Source organism: Nomascus leucogenys, chromosome 3, assembly GCF_006542625.1.
Source record: "Nomascus leucogenys isolate Asia chromosome 3, Asia_NLE_v1, whole genome shotgun sequence".
Taxonomy (NCBI): domain Eukaryota; kingdom Metazoa; phylum Chordata; class Mammalia; order Primates; family Hylobatidae; genus Nomascus; species Nomascus leucogenys.
The window spans coordinates 56,294,254-56,310,375 of record NC_044383.1 but is presented as its reverse complement, the minus strand read 5'-3'; the positions used below and the strand labels follow the sequence as shown (position 1 = coordinate 56,310,375).

Here is a 16,122-nt window from a genome sequence, read left to right as displayed (position 1 = left end):
CATGTTGGCCAGGCTGGTCTCGAACTCCTGACCTCAGGTGATCTGCCTGCCTTGGTCTCCCAAAGTGCTGGGATTACAGGTGTGAGTTACCGTGCCCAGGATGGATTTCTGTTATTAATAGTAGTAGCAGAAGTAGCAGCATCATCATCCCTACCAAGACTATGACACATATGCGCAAGATGCATTAGGAGAATGTATCTCAGAAAACAGGTTGAGAGAATATAGTAAGAAAACAAATTTTGTGCAGAAGAGCCTTTCATCAGTTGACTGCCTCAAGTAGGGTGAGCGTGGAAAAGAAGGTTGAAGGATGTTAGATATTCTGACCTGCAATAACTGTTAGGGAGGATGAATTTGCACTTGGAATAGGAAATGGCAAGGTGACTCCTGCTGAGGGAGAGCAGTGGGCTATGTGTCCCCCATTCTAGGAGCCCTGTGATGTAACTGGAGAGCAAACTGCAGGAGGTTAAAAGAGGGAAAACAAATTGTTTAACTCTGATGCCTGGGAGGGGCAAATTTTCAACATCTCAGTTACTTTTGATAATACTGTGTATTTACGTTTTTTATTCTAACTTGTAATTAAAACATTTTTGAAGTAAAATAATGAGACTTTGATGTGTGATCTCTTTTTTTCCCCCAGCTACCTCTGAACAGTGCAGATGAGATTTATGAGCTGCGTGTAACCGGACGTACCCAGGATGAGATTTTATTCTCTAATAGTACGCGCTTATCATTTGAGACCAAGAGAATATCTGTCTTCATTCAAACAGACAAGGCCCTGTACAAGCCAAAGCAAGAAGTGAAATTTCGCATTGTTACACTCTTCTCAGATTTCAAGCCTTACAAAACCTCTTTAAACATTCTCATTAAGGTAAGTGCCAGACAGAAATGAAGCAAGGAATTCTAGCCACCTTACTAAACCCCTCTGGGAAGTTCTGCTTGTGTTATTGACACTGGAATATCTTAGAATTCACCTAAGATAAGCTTCTCTCCCAACATGGAACTCCTCTAATAGGAAAGAAGGTGGTGCATGCAGCACTGGGTTAAGAGCTCAGCCTCTAGAGTCGACCTGCTTGAGTTCCAGGCCTGGCGTCTTCATTGATTATACAGTTGTCAAACATTTATTAAACTTCTGTGTTCCAGGCACAGCGATAGGGCAGTGAACAGAAGAGATTAAGTTCCTGCAGACACTGAGTTTATTTTTCAGTGGGTAGTAGGAGACAGACATAATAAACATACAAATATATATTTATAAAGGGACAGATATGTATGTATTTGTGTGGGTGTATGAGAGAGAAAAAGGGAATGAGAGAAAGAGTTTGTGTTTGCTACTTTCTTTCTTTCTTTTTTTTTTTTTTGAGATGGAGTTTCACTCTTATTGCCCAGTCTGGAGTGCAATGGCACGATCTTGGCTCACTGCAACCTCTGCCTCCTGGGTTCAAGCGATTCTCCTGCCTCAGCCTCCTGAGTAGCTGGGATTATAGGCATGTGCCACCACGCCTGGCTAATTTTGTATTTTTAGTAGAGACCGGGTTTCACCATGTTGGTCAGGCTGATCTTGAACTCCTGACTTCGTGATCCACCCATCTCGGCCTCCCAAAGTGCTGGGATTATAGGCGTGAGCCACCGCGCCCAGCATGTTTGTTGCTTTCTCTAGGGTTGTCTGGGAAGACTGATTTGATCAGAGAGCCAAAGGCAGTGAAAGAAAATAAGCCCATACAGAGGGGGAAGCACATGGAAAGGCCCTGAGGGGGAGCTTGTTTGGCGCATTGGAGGAACAACAAGCTGGCAGTGTGCTGGAGCCCCGGGAGTGAGGGGACAGGTGCTAGGAGAGGAGATCGTAAGCAAGTAGGTGGGTTAGGGTGGGGCTTATGCAGGGCCTTATTGGCCATGATAGGGACTTTGAAACTTATGCTAAGTGAAGTGAGAATTCACTGGAGAATTCTGAGGAGAGACTTGCTGTAATCTAACTTAACATCTTAAAAGGATCACTGTCAGCTCTAAGAAGAATAGATGCTAGATGCTAGCTGTGTGATCCTGGGTGAATTTATTAACCTTCTAGAACCTCAGTTTCCTTATCTAGAAAATATGTAACAATAATAAAACCTCACAAGGTTTTTATGAGGCTTAAGTGAGATAATTCAAGTAAACCATTTAGAACTGCGTCTGGCACATAGTAAATCTCACTAAACGTTAGCCATTATTATTATTTTAGGAACCCCTTTTGAAAGGTAGTAATTTTATCTCTGCTGCTTAATACTCTGATGATTTGGAGGCACTGTGGTTAGCACACTGAGTGCTTTCCTGTGAGAATCAAGTTGAAGACAACTGAGATCCAGCTGGGCCTGGTTTTCTATATTTAAATGGAGAAGAACACTGGACATTTGATCATTACTTGGAAATAGGGTGACTAACATCCCAGTTTGCCTGGGATGCCCCTGATTTTAAAACTGAAAAGTCTCTGGTCCTGGGAACCTCCTTAGTCTGAGGACATTGGTTATTCCAGATACTCTAATGAATAACATAGTGTGGAAGGTAAAGTAGGCCTTTAGTTTGGTATCTTCCTATTCTTAGTTTATTTGTTGTTATAAATTAAAACAACAAAACCCAATCAAATAAACATGTATACATTTAACTTTGAGCCAAGATATGTTTGTAGCCAGTATCACATTTGTTGCCATGGTACTCAATGCATATTTCTTGAATTGAACTAGCATTATTTCAGAGCTTGCCTTTGCTTTGTAATGGAATGTTTATAAAGCAGGTTGACATAGTGAATAGCATTTCTAAATTCATGTCACCCTCTGAGCAGAGTTGAACTGAGTCCATTCATACCATCCTTCATCATTTATCCACATATATGGAGAGCTTACTGATGCCGGAAAGGATGTGTACAATGGATGGTTTAATAAATGTCTGGCTATCTGTGGGTGTTTACATTCAATGCTTCCTTCTATTGCAGGCAAATGAAAGTTAGCACTGCATAAATTGCCTGTTCTAGACATTAACCTACAACTAACCCTGCTGGTTCTGGATTATTAGTCTGTGCATTTTTGTAGTTCTGCCTCTCTACTCTGCTCTAGTATCTTCCTTTGAACCTTTGATTTGCAGATTCTTTGGGCTCTTCTGTGCAGTTTGGGACTTAGCAGACCACATTTGGCTTTCTGGAAAGGGCTCAGACTTTCCTCTTGTTAGCTCTGGTACTGATATGACCCTCTTGGCCAGGGGAGGGGAGGGGAGTGTAAACTAAAATTCTACCTGGAATCCAAAGTGTTTTGGAACTATGAGTGAGGGGTGGCCATGCTCCTGTCTCTGTACCTGGGAGGTGATGCTCAAATGTGGACTCAGGTCTAGCTGCCTTCCTCCTTGTAACTTGTAGAGGCCAGGTGGGAGCAGTGATGTGAACTCTTTCAGCTGAAAACAGACATTTGGACCAGGTTTACAAGACTATGATATTTTCTACACCTTTTAGTGTGGAATAATTGGTGTCTTTTCAGAAAAAATTGGGACTTAGCCTAAACTGGAGCCCCTGACTGAGACAGTTGTACTCCTTGGCACAGCACCACCTGCAGGCTGATGTGGAGAAGTGCACTTGAGAGTTAACGGGGCCCATCTTGTCCAGCCAGGAATGGCTGTAGGATGTAGCTAAGATACTGACAGTCACATCACTTCAGGGTGTTCAGTGTTGTTCTTGGGGACCACAGGCCATCTTCTTTAGGTATTATTCATTTTGCATGCTCCAATAACTGGTCTTCTCAGGAGGGAAAGGGGCTTTGAGGCCTTTCAGCAGTAGAAAAAACATAACCTATGTCTCCCACGCTTCTGGCCTCCTCTCCCAATTTGGCCTGACACAATGGAAATGAGTGCCTCTGACACTGTGATGGCAGCTGGCATGGCTGGCTTCTGCTCTGACCTCTCCATTTGGAAGTTGTTGGTGCTAGTATGGGTGAATGATCTTGTAGGGAACAGGTGTTATTGGCTTGGGGGTATATCCTGTTATTGTGCCCTGACACTCTGTTTTGGAGCAGTGATGGCCAACTCAGAACCTGACCCCTGGCCAGGTGAGGAGGCTACCTTATTTGAGTGATTTGAATTCTCTAATTCTACATGCTGGACAGACATGTCCTTCACACATAATCCAGAAATAGTCCTCACAGACATATTCTCCAGCCAGGGAGCTTACTGCTTGAGACAGTCAGGTACTGTGTGCTGTGTTGAGGCATCTGGCAGATCCAGAGCCATCTAAAGGTGACTTGAAGGGCATGTGGAGCCACTATTCCAGGATCTCTGGCCTGCAGCTTTTCTGGCTGTGACGGGGGCATCGCTCATACTGTACGTGGCTGTGTCATAGCAGCAGATGGCCACATGCAAATGCTGGACTCTGCTGTGACACCACTGTGCTTGGCTGGTTCAAATCCTGATGTGCCTTGTAGACTTCTGGTGTTTCTGCATTATCTCCCTCTGCCTTATCAGTGACAGTTAGACCTAGGTCCAAGACAGGCTTGGGAAAGCAGAGGAATTATCTCATTCACCCCCAACCCTCCAGATCCTCCAGGTGCAAAGTCATCAATGAGATCAGTTCAGACTTCATTGTCCAGGAGAAATGTATGCCCTCACTACCATAATGTTTCAGTAGAATATGGACATTCCATTTTCCTACACTTCAGGTAACACCAATAATTATTATTATTATTATTATTTTTTGAGACAGAGTCTTGCTCTGTTGCCCAGGCTAGAGTGCAGTGGTGCGATCTCAGCTCACTGCAAGCTCCGCCTCCCAGGTTCATGCCATTCTCCTGCCTCAGCCTCCTGAGCAGCTGGGACTACAGGTGCCCGCCACCATGCCCGGCTAATTTTTTTTGTATTTTTAGTAGAGACAGGGTTTCACCGTGTTAGCCAGGATGGTCTTGATCTCCTGACCTTGTGATCCGCCCGCCTCGGCATCTCAAAGTGCTGGGATTACAGGCTTGAGCCACCGTGCCCGGCCTGTTATTATTATTTTTATCTGTGTCAGTCTGACAGAAGAAACACAATATTATATTGTTTTCATTTGTATTTCCTTAATTACTAGACAGCATATATTTATTGGCTATTTGTATTTCTTCCTTTGTTCCTGAGCCTTTGAACTTCATAGCCCTCCCATGCATCATGCTGTGGCAGGCACAGTAGGGCCAACTGCTCATTACAATGCCTGGCCCAGGAGTTTGCCAAGGATACAGTGACCTGCTTGTTCTTGACTTGCTTTTGGTCTCTGGTTTTCACAATTGGTTTCTGGCTTATTAGACTGCCTTCTGCACAGTTCTCAGCATTGTACTTACCCCTAACTGTCATATCTCCACTCCGGGAGAGAGGTTTCTTCTGTTCTAATAACTGGCCCCACTCACTACTTCTAGGCAAAGTTTAGAGGATAAGTCTAAGAGAAAATATTCAACCCTTGCTCTCAGTCACAGTCTAGTTGGGAATAATAAAATATAGATTTTTGGCAAAATAAAATATATAAAATAAACATATTTTACTGCCTTTAACAAAAATATGTATTCAAGAGAGATAAACTCCAGATATACTAGGGACTTTCCAGGAAGCAGTCACCTCTGCCTATTGGAGGCATGTATAGGAGGCAAGAAGCTGAAACTGATTTCACCAGTGGACAAGGAAGGGAGGGATTTCCATGCAGCAGTTGCAGAGACCTACATGCATGGGCTTGGGAATAAACTACAAACAAATCTGTATATATGGAGGAAGATGAGCCTAGAAATGTAGATGGAGTCATATTAGTAAGGGCCTTGTAAACTAGGCAAAGGACTGTAGACTTCCTGCAGGCAAGCAAAAGCCATGGCTACCAAGTGGTCTAGTATAATCATCATATACTATAATCAGGGACTATAAAAAGTGTATAGTCACTGCTTTTTGTATGTCAGGGACTGTGCCAAGTATTTCAACCACTGTAACTCATTCTCAGATTTGTGTTTCAGATGGATCACACTGTTGGCAGTGGGGAAGATGTATTGGAGAGGGCAAGACTAGAGGGGAAAGATTAGTTGCATTAGTTAGAAAATAGGACATGGTGGCTGGATGTGAGGCTGGAAAGAAGGAGACAAATTAGAGATATATTAACCTAACAAAGTTAAAAGGTCTGGAAATGTGAGAGAGGAATCTAGGATGACTGCTGGAACGACTTGGATGAATGTTGCATGAAGGGATTGTTGTTTGGGAGGTTATAGGAAGAGTGAAGTGTTTTCCATGAATATCCTTGATGAAACATCTCTCCAATATGCTTTTGTTGAGTGAAAAGGCAGACATGAGTTTGGATTCTGAATTTCATCATGCACTGGTGCTGTAATATTGAGTCATGCCAGTCACTTGAATGTGTACCTCCCTCTCTAGGCATCAGTTTTCTCAACTATAAAGTGAGGATAACCATGTCCTAAAGGAGAATTGTATATATTTTATTTTAGGAGAATTGTAATGATTAGAGATAAGGCAGAGTGCCTGACACATATTGGGCCTTTAATAAATGGGGCCTGTTATCTTTACAGTTAAATTTTCTTTTAACACTACTACCACCACCACCGCCACAAGGGATTTGGTGATGTACAGGTTGTAGTGTTTCATGTAGAAGGAAACAGGGTGCCAGGAATTAAAAGGTGGAACAGAATCAAGATGAACTCAGGAGAAATATGAGAAAAGAATAAACTTTGATTTGTCTTCTTTACAAATATAGAGCCTACATTTTCCAGAAACTATCCTTGTGCCATATTTTGGAGTAAAGTTCTGGACCTGGGTGGGAATGCTGCAAGGCATTATTCCTAACCTGATAGGATACACATGCAAATGAGCAGCCTCTACATAGTTACATGTCTGGTTTTCATTTTAGGACCCCAAATCAAATTTGATCCAACAGTGGTTGTCACAACAAAGTGATCTTGGAGTCATTTCCAAAACTTTTCAGCTATCTTCCCATCCAATACTTGGTGACTGGTCTATTCAAGTTCAAGTGAATGTGAGTATAAATATATTTTTTGGGGGAATGTTAAAGTGATTTAATTAGCTCAGGTTGGGGAGATATCTCCAAAGTCATTTATACAATGAAGAGAAAAAAATTAATGTGAACATTTAGACAATTTAAATGGTTTATTTTTAATTTACGATGTTTATCAAGGGTTTATTTAGCCTTCATTCTAACATATTAGAATTTTCATCACTGTTGTCTTTTTCTATGATATAATATGTAAAGGTTAAAACATTTTGACATTTTAGTACACAATGTTTCTTATTTGTTTCATGCATTGTTTTAAAACTAAGTAATGAACACATAGCTATTATTTGGCAAATTTTATGCCTTAGAATAATGACTCCTAATGAGTGATTAGACTCACCTACTTTTATCTTTGTTTTAAGAAACAGTGACTTAAATAGCCACACTGACCTCTGTTCCCCAATCCTTTTTCCCTAGCTTCTACACCTGTTGCCTTTACTTGCTGCCAACTTGTATAGCTCTGAAATCTAAATGGAGGGCATTAAATGGCATATAAATCTAAATGGAGGGCATTCATTGGAATGAATGAGACATAAACACAATGGGACAGAAACAATTTTAAAAAGTAATGAGACTTAACTGTTTTATGTGATATAAATTAGTCATTTAGTATATAACATGTAAACCTTTATATTTTTCTATATTTATGTGCAATATAAACATATAAATATAATCAATTTTTTCTGTATCTAAAGGGGAAGATATGTAATATGAAATGCATGAAATTATAGCTTATTCTAAGCACTGTTGCTGAGCCTTGAGTAGGTGGGACCCATGTGTGAATTGACCTGTATGAATGAGAACAGTGCTGGAGGCACAATGGACTCCCAATATTTGCTTCATGGCCACCCCGCATCTTTATGGGTGTTTGTATGATGTGTTTACCAATATTATTCTTTTTAATGTAGCAAAAGCTCTACCAAATGTATGATGTGGTTTTAAAGAACATTTGAGGCAATATTATGAAAGGGGCTCATACTTTTAGAGAACAATGTAATGCATAACCATTAAAGTCATGGACAATTTGCAGTGTAGTTTTTGCTTATTTCCTTACTTAAAACAGTGTAATAATAACCACTGTTATAAATGGAAGCCTAGAGCGGGTGTGATGAGTTCTAGGGGAAGGGGAATTCTTTATATCTGAGCTTGTAGAGAAAGTGGAAAGAGTAGGCATTTGTGAAACTTACAAAATAGGGAAAAATTTGTGTAGGAGTAGGGAAAATGGAAGAGAACCTTATGTGTCTGGGTATTTGGGAGAAGTTGATGTTACTGGAGCATGTGGAGAATGATGGCGGTGTAGATTAGGAAGCACATTGTGAGTTTAAAGTAGTTTGAATATTATTTTCAGTTCCCGCTTAAATTCTTAAGAATCACTTTTTTTGGTCCACCCGTCCGTCCATCCATCCATCCATCCATCCATCTTTCCATCCACCCACCCACCCACCTACAAACCCAGTATGTGTTAAGGACTTTATGGCTGTGATGAATACAAAGAAGGTAAACACATGACCTCCATTTTCAAAGGTCATTGTCGTGGTGACATGAACAATATGATAAAAGTTAAATGACATAAGGGGGACAGACAAACACAAGGCAGTGCAATAGCAGAGGAATTGTAAGGTGCTCAGTCCAGCTTAGTGATAAAGAGGGTTTATTGTTAGCACAAGTACCGATGTTTTGGGGCCAGCTGCTCCTTCTGTCTCCCATGGTCTGCTCTGTTCTCCTTTCACTCTTCTGCCAACGTTTGAGGTGTTCTTCAGTATTTCTCATTCCATCAGCTTAGCTAAATAACCATCATGCCCAGAGTCTTTAAAGCAAGCCTCTGCACAGGTGGCTGGCAGCCTGTGGGTGGGCCGCCCTGGGTCAAGGTGTCCATTGTTGGTCCATTCAGACGTCACCTCTGCACAATGACCAGCAAGAGCAGTTTTAGCTGGATAACAGGCGCTGAGAGATTAATTTGTTCAGTGAATGGTGGACGGAATAAGTACCAGAAGAGAGGGGGATAGAATAACAGAGGAAGACTTTGCAGAAGATGTGAGATTATACTTTGAAAGATTTATAGGATTTATCATGTTGTGGTTTGTGGACTTGGCTTGTCATATTGCTTTTATAGAAAAAAATGCTCTTAAGGAAATTTAGGTGCTTAAAAAATGAAAAGCATTTGCAAGATCTGGCCCTTACCCAACTTTTCAGCCTTGTAAAGTGCCGCCCTTCCTCTTGAACTCTATGCTTTAGACATCTTATGTCCCTTAAGTTTCTTAAACTCACCCATCTGTCTCATTCTAGAGCCTTTCATCATGCTGTTCCCTCTGCTGAGAATGTTTTTTCTTCCTTATTCTTGCTACTTGCTTTTAACCTGCAGGCATTCTCTAAAGTGGCCTGGCTCTTCCAGACATTCCCATAGTACTGTGTGCTTCCCTTAATTCATTCATCTCACTTTTAATTAGTGGTCTGTGATAGACAGTAGCCTTTGTAAAGCTGGTGACCTTCTGGTCTTGCTCACCTCTCCATTCCTGGGACCAAGTTCAGTGCTTTTACATGTAAGTAGAAAGCAGTATTTGCTTAAAACGAATGTGTGAAAACTATATAACAATAATTTGTCTTGAACCAAATACAATTTTCTCTTTTCTATATCCTATAAAGCATCTTTATCTTTTTGAAGACTAGTATATTGATCAGGTACTCGTCATTCGAGGTGTGTTAATTTGAGGCATTCAACTAAGAAAAAATAAGCCCCTTAAAAAAAAAAGCCCTTTTAGAACCACCAGGGGTCAGTATAACCAAGGAAATGTTATGAGAAGCAACTGTGGCCTTGGTCTCTGGCTTTTGTTTTTCTTTGACTGCTGTGCAGCATTAAAGGACTGTCTATTTCTTGTTATTAAGCCCCTTTTCTTTTAGTAGTGAATAATAACATGGAGGAAATGTATTTATTATTTAAATAGCCCACCATTAGAGACTATATTTTTACTTTTCGGAGGCAATCACCATTCTCAATATAAAACTCAGGGAAGGAAAATATTTATTTTCAAGAAAGTATTGGCCGGGCGCGGTGGCTCACGCCTGTAATCCCAGCACTTTGGGAAGCCGGGGCGGGCGGATCACGAGGTCAGGAGATCGAGACCATCTTGGCTAATACGGTGAAACCCCGTCTCTACTAAAAATACGAAAAATTAGCCGGGCGTGGTGGCGGGCGCCTGTAGTCCCAGCTACTTGGAGAGGCTGAGGCAGGAGAATGGCTTGAACCCGGGAAGCGGAGCTTGCAGTGAGACAAGATCGCGCCACCGCTCTCCAGCCTGGGCGACAGAGCGATACTCTGTCTAAAAAAAAAAGAAAGTATTTTTTAAATTTTTTAACTTGTAAGAGACAGGGTTGTCCTCTGTCACCCAGGCTAGAGTGAAGTGGCACAATCATAGTTCACTGCAGCCTGGAACTCCTGGGCTCAAGTGATCCTCCTGCCTCAGCCTCTTGAATAGCAGGGACTACAGGTATGTGCCACTACGCCTGCCTAATTAAAAAAATTTTTTTTCCTTTTTCATCGAGACAGGGTCTTGTTATGTTGCCCAGGCTGATCTTGAGCTCCTGGACTCAAGCAATCCTTCTGCCTTGGACTCACAAAGTGCTGGGATTACATGTGTGAGCCATCATACACAGCCTTCGGGAGAGTTTTGAAATTCCATTTTGTCTTTAGAAAAAATATGGAATGATATGAGTATTCCCATTGATGGACAATCTCTTTAAGAATTACCGGAGTTATCAGAGCTTTGATTTGTAATGACTATACAGGTAATCAAAAAGTGGTATTCATCAGTTACCCTTTGTCCTAGGTCAGGAAAAGGATCCTTTAAGTAAAACATACTTGAGGGCTCCTTGGCATTTCTCCACTTGTATTAATAACATGTTTGTTTGTAGAATAAGAGTGAATAAGTCCTTTATGATACCGTGTTAACCTTTCTGGATTAATCTAAATTGTTTGCCCTTCAAGTATTGTATTGCTTTTCACCTTCAAGGTTTTTTATGATAGTTATGGTGAGTAATTATTTTGGTCTAGTAGGATTTCTAGTTTTCTTCTTTTTCTTTCTTTTTTTTTTTTTTTTTGAGACAGAGTCTCGCTCTTTTGCCCAGGCTGTGGTGTGATCTCGGCTCACTGCAACCTCCACATCCCAGGTTCAAGTGATTCTCCTGCCTCAGCCTCCTGAGTAGCTGGGATCACAGGCGTGCACCACCACGCCCAGCTAATTTTTGTATTTTTAGTAGAGACAGTTTCATCATGTTGGCCAGGGTGGTCTTGAACTCCAGACCTCAAGTGATCCACCCTACTTGGCCTCCCAAAATGCTGGGATTACAGGCATGAGCCACTGTGCCTGGCCAAGAAAGGAAACAATGTTTTAGGGGATTAGTTAAGTGATTTGCTCAATGTCCCACAACTTCCCAAACTAGGATTAGAACCCAGGCCTTTTGACACCAAATCCAAGGTTCTCTCTACCCTGCCACCTTGCTTTTACATCTTATATTTTATCTCTTTCATTGCTCAGCATATGATGGTGGGACATAATAAGTTCTCAATATATACATAGGCTTTTTTTTTTTTTTTTACAATGCTAGTTTAATTAAATTGCAAAGAAACTCCTGATGATTACAATTTTTAAGACCTCTTAAAATCAGTAAAGTTTAGTAAGAGCCCTGGCTCTTTCTGTGCTACTTATACGTGTGCTTAATTGACATACATATTCTAGTGTGAATAGTTCTTTGCTACTTTGGGGATTGTACTTCTTCTCTTGAGAATATGACCAAGTCTTCTACCTCTACCATGCTTTGATTGCCTAGCTCTTTTTCATCATTTCTTTGTCTAGAGCACCAAGCCCTCCCCTCAGAGGGCAGAGGTATATTTTAGCTGTAACATCTTTTCATAGAAGTGTGTTTTATAGGGCCGTTATACTTCAGGTACGTTATAAGTTGAGTGTAGGAATAGGTTCTGATTTAATAATTGACTTGAAAATACACTTTAGGAAGATAATATGTTTTAAAAGTTAGACATTCCTTGTATTTTCATTTCTTTGCAATATAGTTCTCTAGGTACCTTATCTCTAGGTATGTTATCTCTTGATTGGTGTTGACAGTTTTCTCAAATAATTGCAAATTTTTTTTTTTTTTGAGAAAGAGTCTCACTCTGTTGACCAGTCTAGAGTGCAGTGTGCAATCTCAGCTCATTGCAACCTCCACCTCCCAGGTTCAAGTGATTTTCCTGCCTCAGCCTCCTGAGTAGCTGGGATTACAGGTGTGCACCATCATGTTCAGCTAATTTTTGTATTTTTAGTAGAGATGGGGTTTCACCATGTTGATCAGGCTGGGCTCGAACTCCTGACCTCAGGTGATTCACTTGCCTTGGCTTTCCAAAGTGCTAGGATTACAAGCCACTGTGCCTGGCCTGCAAATGGTTTTTCCCTCCATTTTTTTTTTCTGTAGTAAAATACACATAACATAAAATTTGCCATTGTAACCATTTTTAAGTGTACAGTTCAGTGGTATTAAGTACATTCATATTGTTGTGCATTCATCACCACCATCCATCTCTGTAACTCTTTTCATCTTTCAAAACTGAAAATCTACACCTATTAAACAATAACTCTCCGTTCCCTCCCACCCCCCAGCACCTGGCAGCCACTGTACTTTCTATCTCTGTGGTGTTGATTAGTCTTATATCAGCAGAATCATACAGGATCTCTTTTTGAGACTGGCTTTTTTCTCTTAGCATAATATTGTTATGGCTCACCCATGTTGTAGCGTATGTCAGAATTTTCTCTCTTTTAAAGGCTGAATAATATTCCATTGTGTGAATATACCACATTTGGTTGTGAATGTTTTTGCATCTATGATTTAAAAATTATATTCGGGGTTACTAGAAGGTGATTTTAGGGGTTCTTTAAAATAAAGGCTAATGTTGGTGTCTGAGAACCAGGCTTCTGGGAGCCAGGAGGAATCTGGCCAGAGCAGTGCAGCCAGCAGCCCAGAGCTCCAGGTCTCTGCGTGACCCACGCACTGGTGCTCATGTTCCTCCAAGACCCCAAACGAAGAGCCTGAGTCACTGAGAGATTCCTGGTCATTTGATGACGGCAACCGTGTGCTGTCTTTCCTCATTGTGACATGGAAGTCTTTTCTTGTTTCTAGAGTGGCTTAGGCATTTGAATTTACCATAATGGCCACCTGAGGCTGCAGCTGGTTCTGAAACATCAGTGTGCCACAGAATCAATGGCCTGGGAGCTTGTTTAAAGATGCATAGTCCAGGTCCCACCCCCAGATCACAATTTACTAATTTTGGCATGGGACCTAGGAGTTTGAATTTTAAATAAGCACTCCAGGAAATTCTACTAGTTTTTTGAACCCCATTTTGAGAAGTGCTGATAAATGCCCGCAGCTAGGCATGTTTAGAATCCGTCTTTTCCGTTGAGAGGCAGTGTTGGGCAGTCAGCAAGTATGGAACTGGGGACAGGCCATCTGATTTATTCTTTGAATTCCTCAGCAGTGCTACTTTCTGCTATTTACTTTACCTTTCTAGGTAATCAGCTCAGTAGAGCTCCCCAGCACCTTAGACATACCAAGTCAGAATTTCTGGGTGAATGTATATCCTTTACAACAGCTTCTCTGATGCTTCAGATGCACAGCCAGCTTGGGAACCACTGAACTTGATAATCTTATAGTCTTTTCTATCTGTCACTAACTGCAATTTCATAACCGTTGTCTCAATCTTAAGCCATTGTTAGAGGTGGGGAACAAGAAATAGCAAGCAGAAAACTCAACAGGGTTAAGGCTTGAAGTCACTCTTCTGGAGCCCTGTATAATGAAATGGGGTATCAAATTATTATGTAACTAAGAAGCAATCTGCATTGAGTTATTTCTTTGCTTCTAACAGTTACATCTAGTTTCTCTTGAGTTAGTTGTTTTTTCTAGATTAGGTGAGCGTTGCCAACACCTTGCTGCTTTTTATAACCTTTCAGGATATTCCTTATTTTTTCTGGACTTGTTGTCCAGCCTCTGCCTGGGTCAGCTTGCTGCTTCTGTTAAGTATCTCTGGAGCCGTTTTTCTTTTGCAAAAGAGCACATCTTTGTTTGGACAGTTCTTGTCCCTAAAGCACTCTGCCAGTAGCATCTGCTTAACCCGCCTGGCTTGTGATGACAACTTAACAGAAAGCATGGAGCAAAACTTTGACAGGTCAGAAAACAGTGGCATTCTCTCTGAAATGTGGCTGTGGCTTCCAGAATACTTTTGCTAGTCTTTGCTTATAAGAATGCTTTTTTTGGGAAGGATCTCAAACTCTTACTTCCTTGTTCAGTGAGAAAGGGAGGGAGGAGATGGTTTTAGAATATTGATTTCTTAGAACATCAGCTGGCAGAGCTCAGCACTTTCTCCTTCGTTCTTCCAAAGTTCCCGATAAACACCCATAGAATAGCATTTATTAATCAGTGTAGTGTTATTTTCCTTTTTTAAAAATTGTGGTAAGATATACATGTAAAATTTACCATTTTTACAATTTAAAAGTTAAGTGGCATCAGGTGCATTCACACTGTGGTGCAACCATCTGCCACCATCCATCTCCAGAACCTATTAGTATCTTCAGATATTTAAAAAAAGTCTGTCTCATTTCTTAAACTGTGAACTCTTTGAAGACAGGAATTCTATTTTATTAATTTTCATATTTATTCTGTCTAATATAATATCTGACCTGTTATGGGAACTCATTCATGCTTGTGGGATGAAAGAATGAGTGAACAGAGCTTCTTCTAGATGATTGCTGTTATTATCCTTTGTGATGTTCTTTGACTTCTAGTCTTATTCTGCTATATGATCTTGCAACTTAGAAATATCTTTGTATATTTTCATTTTGAGAATATATATGGTTGCTGTATTTGATGAACCTGTGAGCTAATGGAAAACAGGACTTTTGGATTAATGCCCTGGACTTTCTCATTTTGAAAATTAAAAAAACTCAGGCAAGAACTGAATATTCTAGTTTGTTATAAAGTCTAAAATGCACTCATAATTTTGGTGTCATATTATTCTTGTGTCTTTATTGAGCCATTTGATCTGCTAGTGCCCGTCCTTTGGCAGTGTGCGTTTTAATTTCTAGGCCCCATATGCAAATTTTCATGAGGAGTTCTTTGTTTTGTTCTTTCTCTCCGGAAGCCACCCTAGGAGGACCCCTCCTTTCAAATGTGCCTTCTGTACCCCTCTCTGAAGATACATGTTTTTGGCATCAGTTAGAAAACTTTGGGGCCAGACTGTATGATGTTGTGTTCATCAGTGAAATGGAGGGTCTGAGTACGTAGCATCATCAGTACATAGCATAGGGTCTCAGTGCTATAGATGATCTTAGAGGTCGCCTAGATCCATCGCCCAACTTTATGGAGGAAGAATCTGAGATAAGTGACGTGACTTGGTTAGGCTCACACAGTGTGTTGTGGGAGGGTCAGGACTAGAAACTAGTTTACTGATACTTTCAGTTCTGTAACATTAAATTATTTAATATGTGCAGCAATTGCTGTTTTATTTTTTTTTGAGACAGAGTCTTGCTCTGTCGCCCAGGCTGGAGTGCAGTGGTGCCATCTCAGCTTACTGCAACTTCTGCCTCCCAGGTTCAAGTGATTCTCCTGCCTTAGCCTCCTGAGTAGCTAGGATTACAAGCATGTGCCACCATGGGCCTGGTTAATTTTTGTATTTTTAGTAGAGACAGGGTTTCACCATGTTGGCCAGGCTGGTCTTGAACTTTTGAGCTCAGGTGATCTGCCCGCCCTGGCCTCCCAAAGTGCTGGGATTACAGGCATAAGTCACCGTGCCTGGCCAGCAATTGCTGTTTTAATATGGCCTCCTTTTAAGGTTGAATTTAGATGTCAACAGGGCTTGCTGTATGCATTGGTGGAGAAGATACCTACTTCTTTTATATGACTTGTGGATGCCACGGGATCACCTTGTTTGCACATTGGATTGTTCCCAACGTGTCCCAGATTCTGACCACAGCGGCCATGTGTTTAGATTGAAGATTTGAGTCCAGCATGTAGGTTACTCTGTTCATCTATTTAATATCCATTAATATACT

At 41.0% G+C, this 16,122-nt stretch overlaps 1 protein-coding gene across 3 annotated transcripts in view; it reads left to right on the top strand.

The window, feature by feature from the left end:
- Positions 1-16,122, top strand: part of CD109 (CD109 molecule) — a 141,388-nt gene that overhangs the window by 33,130 nt on the left and 92,136 nt on the right. For 2 of the 3 annotated variants that reach the window (XM_030809321.1, XM_030809320.1), the window contains exons 4-5: positions 638-868; positions 6,872-6,997. In XM_030809321.1, coding sequence (XP_030665181.1) covers positions 638-868; positions 6,872-6,997 — 357 coding nt within the window. The remainder of the gene's footprint in view (positions 1-637; positions 869-6,871; positions 6,998-16,122) is intronic. The other variant, XM_030809322.1, reaches the window with a different exon arrangement.